The sequence below is a fragment of the Oncorhynchus keta genome, chromosome 35 (assembly GCF_023373465.1).
Source record: "Oncorhynchus keta strain PuntledgeMale-10-30-2019 chromosome 35, Oket_V2, whole genome shotgun sequence".
In the NCBI taxonomy this organism is placed as follows: Eukaryota; Metazoa; Chordata; class Actinopteri; order Salmoniformes; family Salmonidae; genus Oncorhynchus; species Oncorhynchus keta.
In genome coordinates, this window is record NC_068455.1 from 32,511,288 (window position 1) to 32,529,922 (window position 18,635).

The 18,635-nt window shown below is 40.8% G+C and overlaps 2 protein-coding genes across 2 annotated transcripts; both read left to right on the plus strand.

The window, feature by feature from the left end:
- The first annotated feature begins 7,420 nt into the window (after window positions 1-7,420).
- On the plus strand, window positions 7,421-10,718 carry LOC118369094 (cytochrome P450 1B1-like). The gene has a single exon (XM_052496898.1). The coding sequence runs from the start codon at window positions 7,776-7,778 to the stop codon at window positions 9,354-9,356; it is 1,581 nt and encodes a 526-aa protein (XP_052352858.1). The 5' UTR covers window positions 7,421-7,775; the 3' UTR covers window positions 9,357-10,718.
- A 1,779-nt stretch (window positions 10,719-12,497) lies between these two features.
- LOC118362443 (cytochrome P450 1B1-like) lies at window positions 12,498-17,048 on the plus strand. The gene is made up of 2 exons (XM_052496899.1): window positions 12,498-12,623; window positions 12,739-17,048. The coding sequence occupies exon 2, from the start codon at window positions 12,857-12,859 to the stop codon at window positions 14,429-14,431; it is 1,575 nt and encodes a 524-aa protein (XP_052352859.1). The 5' UTR covers window positions 12,498-12,623; window positions 12,739-12,856; the 3' UTR covers window positions 14,432-17,048.
- Window positions 17,049-18,635: the final 1,587 nt, after the last annotated feature.

Sequence of the window (18,635 nt, forward strand, 5' to 3'; positions counted from 1 at the left end):
TAGTCCTTTGCATAATTGAGGTTCATGAAACATAAAAAATAACAACCTCCTTGTGTTTAGGTTAAAGTAAATCATCCTACATGATGCAGTTTCATAAATGGAGCCTATATTTACCCACTTTTTTGTCCATTCCAAACCTAGACAAGCAGTTAGTCTCTTTTTATTCTGAATTTCAAAGACCTATGTGTATCATGAAAAAAACTGTTCTTCAAATACATTTTAAATATGATGTTTATCAATGGCTATCTTTGAACAAGGGATCCAGAAGAACACATCCTGATAGAGTCCAGTACTTAAAGCTTCCTTGTTTTAATATCCCCTTAGAAAGCATAAATGAGATGCCGCAGAACAGTATGTTCCCACCACACCTCAGGTCACCTCAGTTGACATATATCATGTTATATTACTGACCCAATACAGAAACTGTTCATACCCCTTGAATTATTCCACATTTTGTTGTGATACAGACTGAATTCAAAATTGATTAAATGTTTATTTTTTCTCTCTTCCATCTACACACAATACCCAACAATGACAAAGCGAAAACATGTTTTAGAAATGTTTGCAAATTTATAGAAAATTATATACAGACATATCCAATTTACATAATTATTCACACCCGTGAGTCAATACTTTGTAGAAGCACCTTTGGCAGTGATTATAGCTGTGTGCGTCTATCTGGGTAAGTCTCCAAGACCTTTCCACACCTGTATTGTGGAAAATTTCCCCATTATTCTTTTAAATATTCTTCAAGATCTCTCAAATTTGTTGATGTTAATTACTAAACAACCATTTTCAGATCTTGCCATAGATTTTTAAGTAAATTGAAGTCAAAACTGTAACTCAAAACTCCGGAACAGTCACTGTCTTCTTGGTAAGCAACTCCAGCGTAGATTTGATATTTTATTTTAGGTTATTATTCTGCTGAAAGCTGACATCATCAATCAATCAATTCCTCTAGAATTTTGCCTGTGCTTTGCTCCATTCCATAATTCTTTTTACCTGAAAAACTCCCCGGTCCTTAACAATTACAAGCATACACATAACATGATGCAGCCACCACTATGCTTGAAAATATGGAGAATGGTAATCAGTAATTTGTTGTATTGGATTTTCCCCAAACATAACACTTTGTATTCAGGACAAAAAGTGAATTGCTTTGCCACATTTTTTGCAGTAATACTTCAGTGTCAATTGTTATTTTGTACAGGCTTCCTTCTTTAAATTCTGTCAATGAGGTTAGTATTGTGGAGTAAGTATAATGTTGTTGTTCCATCCTCAGTTTTTTCCCATCACAACCATTAAACTCTGTAACCGTTTTAATGTCACCATTGGTGTAAGGGTTTTCCTCCTCCTCGTCTGAGGAGGAGAAGTGAGAAGGATCGGAGGACCAATGCGCAGTGTGGTAAGTGTCCATATCATTTAATAAAACATAAACTGAACACTCAATGAATACAAAACAATAAACTTGAACAAAACCGAAACAGTACCGTGTGGTGGGCAGACACGGAAACACTCACCCACAAAACAACAGTGAAACCCAGGCTACCTAAGTATGATTCTCAATCAGAGACAACTAACGACACCTGCCTCTGATTGAGAACCATACTAGGCCGAACACAGAAAACCAACCTAGAAACACAAAACATAGAATGCCCACCTAACTCACGTCCCGACCAACTAAAACAAATAACACAAGAACTAGGGTCAGAACGTGACAATTGGCCTCATGGTGAAATCTCTGAACGGTTTCATTCCTCTCCGGCAATTGAGTTAGGAAGAGCGTCTGTATCTTTGTAGTGACTAGGTGTATTGATACACCATCCAAAGTGTAATTATGAACTTCACCATGCTCAAAGGGATATTCAATCTCTGCTTTAAAATTGTTTTAACTAAATCTTCCAATAGGTGCCCTTCTTTGCGAGGCATTGGAAAACCTCCCTGGTCTTTGTGGTTGAATCTGTGTTTGAAATTCGCTGCTCAACTGAGGGATGGGGGGGGGGGTTAAGCACTGAACTTATTTAGTCTTGCCATAACAAAAGGCTTATTATTTTATTAATTTGACATTATGGGGTAATGTAGGGGGTAATGTAGGCAATGTAGGCCATTATGGGGTAATGTAGGCAGTGTAGGCCATTATGGGGTAATGTAGGCAATGTAGGCCATTATGGGGTAATGTAGGCAATGTAGGCCATTATGGGGTAATGTAGGCAAGTGACATAATAAATCACTATTTAATCCATCTTCAATTCAGGCTGTAACACGACAAAATGTGGAAAAAAGTGGTGTGAATACTTTCTGAAGGTACTGTAAATGTCAGGTTATATCCGATCACACAGGACTGGGGGGGGGGGGCAGATTTTTGAAATGTAACCTTTACTTAACTAGGCAAGCCAGTTAAGAACAAATTCTTATTTACAATTACGGCCTACTGGGGAACAGTGGGTTAACTGCCTTGTTCAGGGGCATAACGACAGATTTTTACCTTGTCAGCTCAGGAATTCAATCCAGCAACCTTTTGGTTACTGGCCCATCGCGCTAACCACTAGGCTACCTGCCACCCCAGAATTTGTTCTTCTCCAGCCTTTGCTGTTTCATTGATTGATTTGAGTTGGCTTGTTGCGGGGATCATGTTAGTCACTCAGCCCATAAAATGTGTGGTGTCAGACGAAGTTCAGAATGAGTGAAGCCATGGAGGCTTGGCACAGGGCTTTTTGGCGAGTACACAAACAAGAAATGGAAGTGAGTCAATAATTTAAGCCTCCTCTCCAGTTGGGCCGCTGACTGGACCTCTATCAGGAGGGACCTGTCTGTGGCGGAGCTGACTGGATCTTTGTAGCACATCCTAGCTGTTATGGTCATGGTGGTGAGATGTTGCAACACAGCGCACAGGGTGAACATTCTTCATGACAAGCGATTTCATGGTGTACTTATACCATACTCATGTTCACAGACATTTTTATGTATATAACTCTCTGTGTTAATCATTACTATTTTATGTCACACGTTGTCTTGAATTATGAATAGATTGCAACACTCTTTTATGTCATTCGTGCTATGAGGATATATACAGTGGACTTGAATGCAGGGGAAATGTCCTGAACATGTTAAAAGGTTCCAGTAATTCCATGACACTTTACTTTATCAGCATTTTCCTACTTAGAAAAAGGTTCAACAGATTATGGGCCCACATTGGCCATCAGGCCAGGGCTCTCGTGTGAAAACGGGCGTCATTGCAGAGGCCAAGAGCTAGGTTACTTATTCACTTCAAGATTTACAACAAGTGTTGTTTATCTTTGTGCACATTATGTGACACCTCTGCTTTTTCCCAACTACCGTGTCAAGGTTGGTAGAGCATGGCGCTTGTAACGCCAGGGTAGTGGGTTCGATTCCCGGGACCACCCATACGTAGAATGTATGCACACATGACTGTAAGTCGCTTTGGATAAAAGCGTCTGCTAAATGGCATATATTATTATTATTATTATATATTAAGGTGTTATCATTCCACTGAACTGAATGTTGCCCAATCCTTCCTCATTTATTTTTAAGTCCTCCTTTTATACTGCAATCAAGACAGTGTTTGAGCAGTGTCTGTGTGTCCTCATACCGTGCATGGTCAGCCCTGAAAAAATGCACTAATCTCAAACATCAGATTCTCAAACTAGCAATGTTCGGTGGTTACCTCCTTGGCCGGCTGAGATGGCCAAGGCCCAGGGATGTTTTGGTTGGTCTGTTTAGTGGTTTGTCTGGGTTGTTTTTAGCAGTCTCATTTTCAATATATACCCCTTTTCTTTCTAAAGCCTAATCTACACTGAAATTCCTGCATTCCCCTCTGCTCTTTCCCAAGTCCCACCGGCTCCCCAACTGCCTGTTGGACCCTTGGCTTTCCCCTTCTCTCCTTCCCCTCCTTCCCCCTTCCTTCCTCCCTGTCGATGCTGTGCGTGACAGTAGCTCACTGAGAAGTGGAAATGAGACTAGTAAACAATGATTAGCTCCAGAGCTGGGGCAGCCTGGTCCACCATGGGTCCTCTCTCCATGGGCCCGCCACCAGCGCATTACATGCAACATGAAGCCTTCCAAGCCCCTCCCCCTCCCGCCTGCAGAGTCAGCTCAGGGTCAGGGCCAACCTTTCACAGCCAGGTTACAGGAGATAATCACATACAAACACGACAGCCACACGCAAAAAGCACACACGAGCCCTCGCCCACCGCAAACCTGGTTTTAATTAGAGGTGATGGGGATGTGTGGCCATATGTGAAGAGGAGTGCAGGAGGAGGAGGGGGTCAGTTAGGGTGTAGTGTTGCACACACAAAATTATTCCTCTATAGCAAGAGAATGAGACAACGAGAAATAGTCATCCCAGTGAAGAAGCTTCTTCTGTTCTGAGACATTGCTGTCTCTGGTTAACCTAGGAATCATGCTGGATGTTTTTGTGTTTTTAGGAACACCACATTTCTCCAGACAAAACAGGGAGAGGGAAGTGAACAGCTTTTAGACAGAGTAGGAAGTTGTGTAACTCTTTTAACAGAAAATACCAATTTCATTTTTAAGTATTAAGGGTCAGACAAAACTTGACTCATTGAAGGTACAACCTGCAGAATTAAAGATTGTGGCTTTAATTGTGGCCAAACTGTGGAATAGAGATACCATTTCACATTTGCTCTAAGAGCTGTGGGTATACTTCCTAGATGTATTTCACTTAACCAATTAGAAGAAACAACCAATTAAACCTAGTAGTAAAACATACAAAGCATGTTTAATGTACTATTTGACATTTAAGCTAGGCTCCACATTGTGTGATTTTACCTGAATTCCATTTCAAGTCTCAGAGGAACAAGAAACTACAAAAATAAACATTATGTTTTTTTTCTCACCATTACAGAGTTTAAAATATTCCTGTAGACCTTTTCCCATCCTTTCTTCCCATCTTCAACATTACTGTACCTCAGCATTGCTAATTATCCCTCAGTATGTGACGGGCTCCCGAGTGGCGCAGCTGTCTAAGGCACTGCATCTCAGTGCAAGAGTCGTCACCACAGTCCCTGGTTTGAATCCAGGCTGTCCAATAGGGTGGCGCACAATTGGCCCAGCGTCGTCAGGGTTTGGCCGGGATAGGCCGTCAATGTAAATGAGAATTTGTTCTTAACTGACTTGCCTAGTTAAATAAATGATAAATAAAATAAATACATAAATCTAATGTGGACTCTACAGGGACCACAGGGCCTGCTAGACTTGCTACCACCCTCTGCAAGTCTCATGTTTAATAAAATCTCAGCTGAAATCATACTTTAATCAACTTAAGAAAGGCTTAGTCAGATCAGATTGATCCCTTAAATACACATTTTATAACCTTAGCTGTGAAAATATGGTATGCAATGATATAGGTTTTAAATAAGCTAGACCAAAACATAGAAAACGTGTATCACTTTAACACTCTTTCTTCAACACCCATAGTGAGAATTCCCACTCCCCACTTTCCCATTTCCTCATGCACCATTAATGAGTGACTGTGCTGGAGCATTACTGAAGTCTCTGTCCCTCTAACTTACGGCCTCACTTCTGAAATGTTTTAGTGCCTTCAATTAGCGTCATTACCTCCCTGCAAAAATAAACTTTGCAGTTGATGGGGAAACTAGAAACGCAAATGTATTCTTTGGCACTGAGTCGAAAACAGTTTTGCCTCAGGAACTAAAATTAGTCTTTGAGCTGAAAGGTTAATAGAATCAATGGACCAGTGATTTCCATAAGGAATAAACTGCACTTTGTAATGAATGCCAAGGACAGGACTCCGGGTGACCATGATGTGTGTGTGCTACCAGGCATGAAAGCATGATACATCTCAGGTACCAAAAGCTACATCTTGAGAGTGTCATCATTCCTCCTGCACCTTTTGAGGGGCCAGAACATCATTATAGCCTTCTGATCTCCTGAAAAGTTTCCTCCTAACTCTTTTGAGCTCAACAGTCTTGTTTTGGGGAAAGAAAACCATGTCAAAAGGCACCTGAGGTGTATGGCGATAAAAGTAAGCTGCCATTGGATAGCACACAATTGAAACATGGCTCTCGTGTGCAAACCTACTGGCACTTTTATGCTTTGTACTGCAAATGCTTGAAGATATGCTGTAGTATGAGACCTGCTGAAGATGTGAATAAGAATCTTTTATGGATATTTCTATGCTAAGATAATGTAAGTGTGTTGTATAAGCATATTTATGAAAGGTAAGTCAGTCTATACCTGCATTGCAAAATGCAACATTGGATTTAAACAAACATGTAAATCTTGAGGCCTTTACATGAGTGGTGGAATGGTAGTTCTTCATATTGGAAAAATAAACCTATAAATAGTCTATAAATATATTTCAATCCACACAGATAATTATTTGAGTTGTATCCAAGTACAGTCATTCACAGTGAGTCGTTTTCAAATTACAGTGATATTCATACAGTGACAAAGATCTAACAATATTATTATTACAAATATTATTTTTTTCATCTTTTGCTCAATATTATGGAAAGCAGTCAGACTTGGCTCCTGCACAACTTTTGCTGAACTTCAGAGTACCACATGGGGATTCGATTAGAAGCGCGACATAGTTGAGTGATTTAGTCAATTATATATATATGCTGTTGACTACCTTGAACGGATTACAGGTAAGTACATTATGTTTAAAATGATACATTAAGAATAATACTATCACAATGGTATTACAACAGTCAATATGTAGCGTGCGCACAAAACTAATGGAAGACTAAAGCAGGTACTGGCTTTGCACAGTACCTGAAAAGTTGCAAAACTCACTGTAAACCCATCATTTTTAAACACACATTTATTAGGATACATGGCATCATGATTACATTCACTTTGTTATTTTATTGAGACACTAAACAGAGTTTACATTAGGCTATTTATGCAAAGTATAGAATTTCCATGCAGACGCGCACAAAAGCAACTCATACCTTATCGACTATTGCAACTAAATAGGATATTCCATGACTTATTAATACACGTCAAATTAAAAGTTATTGTAAACAGTTCTACGCAATTTCTACGCAAGTTTTACGCAATTAGAAGGTAAAAAATAAATAAAAGAGAAACAAACCATATGCTTGCTATAAGATTTTCTTGAATCTTCAAATTATAACAACCAACGTAAGAAAGTATAACCATTTAACATGGGATACCACTGTTACTATTCAAGTTAGTAAAATAATTGTTACTTTCCTCCTAAACGTATTTGCTGGAGTTCACCTCTGCAGAGAGAGGTCTCTGCGCGCTTTTGGTTCCAGTGCGTAGCGCGCGTCGAGATCCAACATCAGAATGATAATATATATAGGGCTACCACCATGGGAGGAGTATGAAAATAATGCTCAGCCCTACCCACCGACTGCAAACATATAAGACACCTTGCTGAAGCAAAACTAGTCACTAAAGTCTTAAATCTTGCTGAAAAGAGTGACAAGAGGAAAACAACTTCACCTTGACTCACCAAGCTTCATCTGAGATATTTTCCCAAGGAGTACTGAGACTGTCCCCATGGTCTCAGAAGGATACTTGGGACTCTAAGCTAATGGAACTTGTTTAATTGATTAACTAATTGCATTGTACATCACAAAATCACTTTTGAACATTACTTAATTTAATTATTATAAGTTTTTTTAAACAAAAAAGTGAGTGCTGGAGTAAAGTTGTCAAGAAAACTAAACTTTTTTGTAGCTTTTTTTTTCATTCACAATATCTGTCTCCAGGAATAGGTGTTCTGATCATCCATAGCCATGGCACTGCTGGACACAGAGTTTGGGGTGAAGGGCAGCAGCATCATCAGAGAGTGGAGTGGACAGGTCCAGCCAGCTCTGGTCGCCTCCTTTGTTTTCCTCTTCTGTCTAGAAGCCTGTCTATGGGTCAGGAATCTCAGACTCAAGAGAAGGCTGCCAGGACCCTTTGCCTGGCCGGTGGTGGGCAATGCCATGCAGCTGGGGCAGATGCCTCATATCACCTTCTCCAAGCTGGCAAAGAAGTACGGCAACGTGTATCAGATACGACTGGGCTGCAACAACATAGTGGTGCTCAATGGAGACACAGCAATACGAGAAGCCTTGGTTCAACACAGTACAGAGTTTGCAGGCAGACCTGACTTTGTGTCTTTTCAGATGATTTCAGGAGGCAGGAGCTTGACTTTCACTAACTACAGCAAACAGTGGAAAATGCACAGGAAAATTGCACAATCTACCATTAGAGCGTTCTCCTCTGCCAACAGCCAGACCAAGAAAGCATTTGAGCACCACGTTTTGGGAGAATGTATGGATCTTGTGCAGGTATTTCTGAGAATGAGTGCAGATGGACGATATTTTAATCCCTCTCATGAATTTACAGTAGCTGCTGCAAATGTAATCTGTGCACTGTGCTTTGGAAAACGTTATGGCCATGATGACATTGAGTTTAGAACCCTTCTGGGCAGAATGGACAGGTTTGGAGAGACGGTGGGGGCTGGCAGCTTGGTGGATGTCATGCCCTGGCTTCAGAATTTCCCAAATCCTGTCCGCAGCATCTACCAGAATTTCAAACATATAAACGAGGAGTTTTTTGCCTTTGTGAAAGATAAAGTGATGCAGCACAGAGAAACCTTCACGCCTGACGTGACGCGTGACATGAGTGATGCCATCATTAACGCGATTGAGCACAGAAATGACAGTGGACTGGCCAAAGACTTTGTTGAAGGAACAGTCACAGACCTCATTGGAGCTGGCCAAGAAACAATGTCAACCATTTTCCAATGGATTCTCCTGCTTTTGATTAAATACCCCAACATCCAAACCAGGGTTCAGGAGCAGATTGACAAAGTGGTAGGCCGTGACAGGCTGCCCTGTATTGAGGACAAAGCCAGCCTGTCTTACCTAGATGCTGTTATCTATGAGACCATGCGCTATACCAGTTTTGTACCCCTCACCATCCCACACTCCACCACCTCAGATGTCACCATCGAAGGCTTCCACATCCCCAAAGACACAGTGGTCTTCATTAACCAGTGGTCTGTCAACCACAACCCTTTAAAGTGGAAGGACCCACATCTCTTCGACCCCTCACGTTTCCTCAATGAAAATGGTGCCCTTGACAAGGACCTGACCAACAGCGTCATGATCTTCTCCACTGGTAAGAGACGATGTATTGGCGACCAGATTGCCAAGGTGGAAACATTTTTATTTACAGCCGTCTTGCTTCACCAGTGTACCTTTGAGAGCAACCCATCAGAGGCCCTGACCCTTGACTGTTCCTATGGGCTCACACTGAAGCCTCTCCACTACACCATCACAACCAAGCTCAGGGGGAAGCTGCTCGGTCTGGTGTCCCCTGCATAAAAATCTCATCCCATTATTTTGGGCAACATTGCCAATCAATTACATTTTACAGTGAGTATAAGCAAACCTGCAATGAATGCTGTTGTTGAAGAGTGTAATATTTCATATTTAATATTTAATTAATATCTGAACACAATTGAATATGTTTGCAATGTTGTTGATACAGAATTGAAAGTATGATTACAGTAATGGAAAGTTTGCTAGGTAGAGATGAATCTCATTTGTTGGGGGCCAGGGGTCAGGTCGTGGGGTCAATGGAGTTGAACAGGCTCTCAAACTATGTACCTGATCATATTCTGTAAGGAAGTATACTTTTGTTTTATATACATTTTGAGTGTTGAGCTTAATTCATAAACAGTATTCAGCATGTTAACGTATGAAAATATGTGCATGAAACTAGAATATCACTCAAAAGTCAATGGAAGGTTATATCATCGTGTAATATGCTTGTGAGTGTTTGTGAATGTTGTCGTCACACCCAAGGAACCACAATTTGTTTCGTGTTGAGGACTTAATATAATAATAATATAATAATAATAATATTATATACTATACTTTTCGGAATTCCTCACATCAAGATGGTGATGTATCAATGTAGTTAACCTTTTCACATAAAGCAGTCACAAAATATTTGTATAGATATATTTCAGGTATGAAAATGATTTGTATTATAATCCAATCCACTATCTACTGTACACCATGAATATGAGCACATTGAAATGCTGTCGGAAGATAACAAATGCTGACAAACTGCTAAAGGGAAATCAAGTTATCTATATGCTATAGCCTACAGTGTGAAGACAATTCAGAGATAACAGCATTGGCGCCTTTGTGTAACTTCAAGCTCAGTGTCCCCAACCAAGTTAGGAGGTGTTTCAATGGAGAGGTGGCTTTGGAATTGTGGGATTGATAATGCTGATGAATACATGGGAGATGACCAACTCCAGACACTGACTGCATTGATCTCCTTAGAAATCAACTGAACAGGCACTCCAGCTACACAACCCATCCCTTCATATCCAAACTAACTGTCACTAAATACAATACTACTACACAAATCAATGGAATTTTCAAGTCGTTATGTATTTAAACAAATGCATGTCTGTTTACACCTCAAGGGTCTGAAATCTATATGGATGTCATTTCACCTTTGTCAAAGAGCACGTATTCAGGAATTGATGAAATAGTGTTCAGAATCTCTGCCTCTCTCAAACCAAGAAACTCAACTACAGCATGCGTTGAATGTCCAGGAAAGGATTCATCATAGAAAATACTGTGTTGAATTTTTTTTTTTTAAATAAACTAATTATATGCTTGAAAAATCAGATATCTGGAATGAATAAAGCAACGTTTTAAACAGTCGGGGGTTGATAGTGACGGATTCTGCTTCTCTCTTGTTTGTCATTGATTAACCCATTAAGCATCTCATCATTGGAAGGAGTGCAATCTCCTCCTGTCCATTGCAATGTGTTGTTTTTTGTAGTGACACACTCCAAGTACAGTGCAATGAATATGAGCTGGTGCATAACATATTCCAAAATAAAGATTATTAAGGAAATACACACTCTAAGGTACATTTTAAAATGCAATAAACATGTGATAACGTATAATAAAACTGCAAACTAGTCTTTACCACTGTTAACGCTCATTATGTTTTATAGCTAATCTCCATCAGTCTTGCATGTTCTCTCATCCAAACTGTCAGAAACACATCAGGTGTCAGGTAGCCTAGCGTTTAGAGCGCTGTGAAAAATCTGTCTCTCCGCCCTTGAGCAAGGCACTTAACCCGACTTGCTCCAGGGTCGCCATTGATAACGGCGAGTTGGGATATGCATAAAAAGACATGTACAATTCACACATGCGTGCAATACAAGCTTGTGCATGTGAGAAGTCGGACAAATATAAGCACCCACCTAACTATTTATTTATTATTATCAAATGTATTTGAATTGTGATCTGGTTCAGCAACAATACATGACAGAAGTGAAGAATCGCTCCTTGCAGCATTACTATCACTGGTCCATTAGAGTACAGAACTCCATAGTAGTTCAATTCCTGCTGAATAGATTTAAAACCCAAATAGGACAACTTTGATTTGTTCCTCTGAAAAGCCGTATTACTAGCGTTATTGCCAGAGGTCCCTGTTTTTAACTCACTTTTATACTATTTTGATATAGCCACCGGCCTAAGACCTACATTATCTCATGTACTATGTATAAAAGGACCATTATGCTAAAGGGAAAAAAAGCTCTGGTAAATACTGTATATACTTTTATAGAACATATAAAAGTGTATTGTACAATGTGTATCTATTCTGTGACAAGATCCAAAACCCAGAGCTTTCATGGTCATATCTTGGATTCTATTCCTAGTAGTGTTTAGAGTTAGGCTGAAAATAACAGATACAATTTTCTTTATAATGTCATAAAAACACACACATTAGTTTTCAACAGACATAAGAAAGCTCCTTCCAAAGTTACAAGTAGTCCTGCCTTAGCCTGGGTACTTCACTGAGACGTTTGCTTTACATACACTATATTTCAGTCTGGAATCGTTCCTATAGAGAGGCAATCAAGCAATTTTCAGAATATAACCAGACCAATCAGTGTTCCCTGAGTTTAACTATGGTGAGTTTAGCTATGGTGAGTTTAGCTATGGTGAGTTTAGCTATGGTGAGTTTAGCTATGGTGAGTTTAGCTATGGTGAGTTTAACTATGGTGAGTTTAGCTATGGTGAGTTTAGCTATGGTGAGTTTAACTATGGTGAGTTTAGCTATGGTGAGTTTAGCTATGGTGAGTTTAGCTATGGTGGTCTGTGTGACTGAAAATTTGAACCCTAACTACTACACCATGTTCTAAAATTCTCCCCTGTGGTACCTGTATTGTGTTTAAAGGTAGTGCAGCCCAGTCTTTTAGAGTCTCTGGCCCGCTAAATCTAAACCCCTTCTGTTTTAGTCCTAGGTTCAGGCGGGCCTGAATGTTTGCTGCTTTCCTTTTTGTCTCACCGTGGCATTGAGTGTTAGGGAAAAGAAAGACTCCGCAGGAACGAGCACTTCGGCGCAAAAAAAAAACCCGAATAGGAGTTTTAAGTCCCTGAACCCTCCCACAGAGGAGATATAAGGGAGAGTGTCAAGACTGAAATCTGCATTCCTCTAATGTGGTCATCTAAAGACGGACAGCGACTGCACTACTACTAACCACTCAACCTGATCAAGCCTGTTCACAAGTCAGCACGGAGTAGGAGGAGACAGACACCGTAGTGTAAGAGGTACTGAAAACCTTCTCGTTGTCTCAATTCATTTTCTACATTTTTGGGATGATCATGCAGGACTGACCATACTTAAAAACAGACAGCATTATTATTCCGTTTATTTGGAATTTAGGTGGAGAGGAGGACCTATTTTAAAAATCCGGTTACCAGGAATAGCATTCAACAAAATAAAAGTGGGTCCCTCTCAGAATTTGAAGGATTGAGCACCAGAATTAGAACATCTCAGCACCATGGCACTGCTGGACACAGAGTTTGGGGTGAAGGGCAGCAGCATCATCAGAGAGTGGAGTGGACAGGTCCAGCCAGCTCTGGTCGCCTCCTTTGTTTTCCTCTTCTGTCTAGAAGCCTGTCTATGGGTCAGGAATCTCAGACTCAAGAGAAGGCTGCCAGGACCCTTTGCCTGGCCGGTGGTGGGCAATGCCATGCAGCTGGGGCAGATGCCTCATATCACCTTCTCCAAGCTGGCAAAGAAGTACGGCAACGTGTATCAGATACGACTGGGCTGCAACAACATAGTGGTGCTCAATGGAGACACAGCAATACAAGAAGCTTTGGTGCAACACAGCACAGAGTTTGCAGGCAGACCCAACTTTGTGTCTTTTCAGTCAGTGTCTGGTGGTAACAGCATGACATTCTCTAACTACAGCAAACAGTGGAGGACCCACCGGAAGATCGCTCAGTCCACCATTAGAGCTTTCTACTCTGCCAACAGCCAGACCAAAAAAGCATTTGAACAGCACGTTGTTGCAGAGGCTACTGAGCTCATTGAAGCTTTCCTCAAACTCAGTGCTGATGGACAGTTTTTCAACCCTGCTCACGAACTGACAGTAGCTGCTGCAAATGTAATCTGTGCACTGTGCTTTGGAAAGCGTTATGGCCATGATGACATTGAGTTTAGAACCCTTCTGGGCAGCGTGGACAGGTTTGGAGAGACGGTGGGGGCTGGCAGCTTGGTGGATGTCATGCCCTGGCTTCAATATTTCCCAAATCCTGTCCGCAGTGTCTACCAGAGCTTCAAAGACCTCAATAAAGAGTTTTTCACCTTTGTGAGAGACAAGGTGGTGGAGCACAGGGAGACGTTTGACCCTGAAGTGACCCGGGACATGAGTGATGCCATTATTCAGGTAATTGACAAGGCAGGCCATGATACCGGGTTGACGGAGGCCCACACAGAAGGGACTGTGTCCGATCTGATTGGTGCGGGACTGGATACTGTGTCCACTTGCCTTCATTGGATGCTCCTTTTATTGGCAAAATACCCCAACATCCAAACCAGACTGCAGGAGCAGATTGACAAAGTGGTAGGCCGTGACAGGCTGCCCTGTATTGAGGACAAAGCCAGCCTGTCTTACCTAGATGCTGTTATCTATGAGACCATGCGCTATACCAGCTTTGTACCCCTCACCATCCCACACTCCACCACCTCAGATGTCACCATCGAAGGCTTCCACATCCCCAAAGACACAGTGGTCTTCATTAACCAGTGGTCTGTCAACCACAACCCTTTAAAGTGGAAGGACCCACATCTTTTTGACCCCTTACGGTTCCTCGATGAAAATGGTGCCCTTGACAAGGACCTTACCAACAGTGTGTTGATATTCTCAGCAGGGAAGAGGCGATGTATCGGTGACCAGATCGCCAAAGTGGAGGTTTTTTTATTTTCCGCTATTTTGATTCACCAATGCAGCTTTGAGAATAACCCAAGTCAGGACCTCTCCTTAGACTGCTCCTATGGGTTAACACTGAAGCCCCTAAACTACAAGATCTCTGCCAAGCTCAGAGGAGAATTACTTAATACGGCATAAAATGTTGTGATTTGTGCTTTCAAACAGAGCACCCACTAATGGACTGCAGTAATCCAATGCACTATAAAAGGTATGTACACAACAGTGAATAGTTTTGCTTGGTAGGTACCAACCATATGACTTATATTGATACTTATGTCGATACATTACTATTATTATCATTAGCTAAACTGATGGTTGATTGTATGAATCACTTTTTGTGACAGATAACTGATTCTTGTTTGTTAATTGTATCATTTTATTGCACTGGCTGTACAGTTGAAGTCGGAAGTTTACATACACCTTAGCCAAATACATTTAAACTCAGTTTTTCACAATTCCCGACATTTAATCATAGTAAAAATACCTTGTCTTAGGCCAGTTAGGATCACCACTTTATTTTAAGAATGTGAAATGTCAGAATAATAGTAGAGAGAATAAATTATTTCAGCTTTAATTTCTTTCATCACATTTTTTTATATATTTTTTTATTTCACCTTTATTTAACCAGGTAGGCTTGTTGAGAACACCTTTATTTAACCAGGTAGGCTTGTTGAGAACACCTTTATTTAACCAGGTAGGCTTGTTGAGAACACCTTTATTTAACCAGGTAGGCTTGTTGAGAACAAGTTCCCAGTGGGTCAGAAGTTTACATGCACGCAATTAGTATTTGGGACATTTCCTTTAAATTGTTTAACTTGGGTCAAACATTGTGGGTAGCCTTCCACAAGCTTCCCACAATAAGTCGGATGAATTTTGTCCCATTGCTCCTGACAGAGCTGGTGTAACTGAGTCAGGTTTGTAGGCCTCCTTGCTCGCACACACGTTTCAGTTCTGCCCACACATTTTCTGTAGGATTCAGGTCCGGGCTTTGTGACCACTCCAATACCTTGACTTTGTTGTCCTTAAGCCATTTTGCCACAACTTTGGAAGTATGCTCAGGGTCATTGTCCATTTGGCAGACCCATTTGTGACCAAGCTTTAACTTCCTGACTGATGTCTTGAGATGTTGCTTCAATATATCCACATAATTTCCCTTCCTCATGATGCCATCTATTTTGTGAAGTGCACCAGTCCCTCCTGCAGCAAAGGAACCCAACAGCATTGTGCTGCCACCCCCGTGCTTCACGGTTGGGATGGTGTTCTTTGGCTTGCCAGCCTCCCCCTTTTTCCTCCAAACATAACGATGGTCATTATGGCCAAACATTTCTATTTTTATTTCGTCAGACCAAAGGACACTTGTACAAAAAGTATGATCTTTTATGGAGCAGTGGCATCTTCCTGGCTGAGCGGCCTTTCAGGTTATGCCGATATAGGACTTGTTTTACTGTGGATATAGAGACTTTGGTACCTGTTTCCTCCGGCATCTTCACACGGTCCTTTGCTGTTGTTCTGGTATTGATATGCTCCTTCCTGAGCGGTATGACGGCTGCGTGGTCCCGCGCAGTATGACGGCTGCGTGGTCCCATGCTGTTTATACTTGCGTACTATTGTTTGTACAGATGAACATGGTACCTTCAGTCATTTGGAAGTTGCTCCCAAGGATGAACCAGACTTGTGTAGGTCTACAATTTTGTTTCTGAGGTCTTGGCTGATTTCTTTTGATTTTCCCATGATGTCAAGCAAATAGGCACTGAATTTAAAGGTAGGCCTTCACATACATCCACGGGTACACCTCCAATTGACTTAAATGATGTCAATTCGCCTAACAGAAGCTTCTAAAGCCATGACATCATTTTCTGGAATTTTCCAAGCTGTTTAAAGGCACAGTCAACTTAGTGTATGTAAACTTCTGACCCACTGGAATTGTGATACAGTGAATTATAAGTGAAATAATCTGTCTGTAAACAATTGTTGGAAAAATTACTGGTGTCATGCACAAAGTAGATGTCTTCACCGACTTGCCAAAACTATAGTTTGTAAATATGAAATTTGTGGAGTGGTTGAAAAACAAGTTTTAATGACTCCAACCTAAGTGTTTGTAAACTTCCGAGTTCAACTGTAGCACATTTCTTACATTTGAAAAAGAGACCTCATCCCTCCAGATTTATAAATATATAATGTAGCAATTCATGTTACATATATCCCTCCTAAGTGTTTATAGAAGTTGGGTGTAAACTCCATCAAAGTATTATGCCACAGTAGAATTCAATATATTAGATAAATTAATAAGAACATAACCTTGATATGTGTGTGCAGATTTCTACATAAGTGTTACGTAAGAATAAAACATATATATATATATTGCATGCAGACTATGTGGCCAAATTTTAAGTATCTATTGTTATACATACAAGGGTATTTAGTTTTGCCACCCTAATTTTGCTAATATAAACTTGTGGAATTAATAATTTTACTGTAAGTGCTTTGTTGTTGCAGTGATGTGGACAAATCATGTGTTAGGCAGGTATCATGTTGCCCCTGTAGATATATTTTAAGAATTATACCTCCTCTGACCCATTCTGATATGTTTTCATGGTGTTTTTGTCTGCATAAGTACCTACTGTAATAACAATTATAAATGTTCTGAAATTTCAGTACACTTACATAATTCCATTGTATTATGATGACTTATACATGTACTGTATGCGATCTATAGTGCCTGAGCTCCATGCAATAAATCCTATACGCCTTCTCAGCCGTGTCTGTGGCTTACGTCAGTCTGAGGAGAACACAAGTGCCAGGAACAAGACAATACAGGGAGGTCAAAGAGATGATAATAGATCATGATGTCGCGTCTGTGTGTTGCCATGAAAGATTGATGTGGGGCTGGGGTGTAGGCAGCACACATGCTCTTCCTCCAGACCCCCAACACCCTGGGTTTGGATAGGGCACATGCAGTCACAGCCCCAGCCACAGGCCCCACTCATCAATATTTCACCCAAGGCAGTCTGCACTCTTAGAATAAAGGCTTCCAAAAGGGTTCTTCGGCTGTCCCCATAAGATACCCATTTTTGGTTCCAGGTACAACCCTTTTGGGTTCCAGGTAGAAAGAGTTTATCTGGAACCAAAAAGGGTTCTACATTGAACCAAGAAGGGTTGTACCTGGAACCAAAAAGGGTTCTAACATGGATGCCAAATGGGTTCTAACTGGAACCATAAAGGGTTCTAACATGGACCCCAAAAGGGTTCTACCTGGAACCAAAAGGGTTGTACCTGGAACCAAAAAGGGTTCTACCATGGACGCCAAAAGGGTTCTACCTGGAACCATAAAGGGTTCTACCTGGAACCAAAAAGGGTTCTAACATGGACCCCAAAAGGGTTCTATCTGGAACCAAAAGGGTTCCACCTTGAACCAAAAAGGGTTCTTCCTTGAACCAAAAAGGGTTATAATATTGAACTTGAATACCAGGATAGGAAAGCAGTACATTTGCTCTTATATAAGAGACAGATACTATCTCAGGTTCACAGAAAAGTATTAGACTATGTATGAGAATTAGACAACCCTTGGACGTCTTCTATTTCTTCTTCGTACTTCCGCAACTCTGTAGACCAGGGGTTCCCAAACTTTTTTGGCCCACGAACCCATTTTGATTTCTGAATAATCTTGCGACCCCAACCATGTGAAAATTGTGACCCCAACCAACCAAAATTATGTAATTAACACTCAATGTTAGATTTGTTTATTTGGGGCTATGGCAGTCATTTGAAAAACATTCTAACATTATTTCTGATTGTCTTCACGACTCACGATCACATCATTTTAGTGTGGGGCTACTAATGAGATGGGTTGCTGGATGCACGTCACGTCTGACTTTCTCAAAGTCAGGGGGTGTGGTCAACAGAGCGCACCTCATCTCTGCTGTCACATCCAACCTGGATCAATATTTGGCTTTAATGCACACGAGAGCACTGAATCCAGCTACACACAGTTATGAGCTGGGGAAATGTAGGCCACCATAAGTCAACCAAGTTCCTCTCTCAGTGTGAAAAATCTTTTCCCATGATCCAAGGGCGTTCTCTGGTGGAATTATATGTTTTAGATTTGAATCATTTTCATTTAGATTTTTAAAGTTTAAACCACATTACAGTGGTTTTGAGATACAAAGACGATATTATAATAAATAAATAAATTCTCCAACGACCCTATTTTCATATCACCTCCGTCTACAAAATACTGATATATGCTGTACATCTACATTTCACATACATGTTTTTATAGAGAGTTGCGCCTCTCCACTGCTCCCCCTCTCCCAGTATCCCCATCCCCACAGCCAGTGGTGCA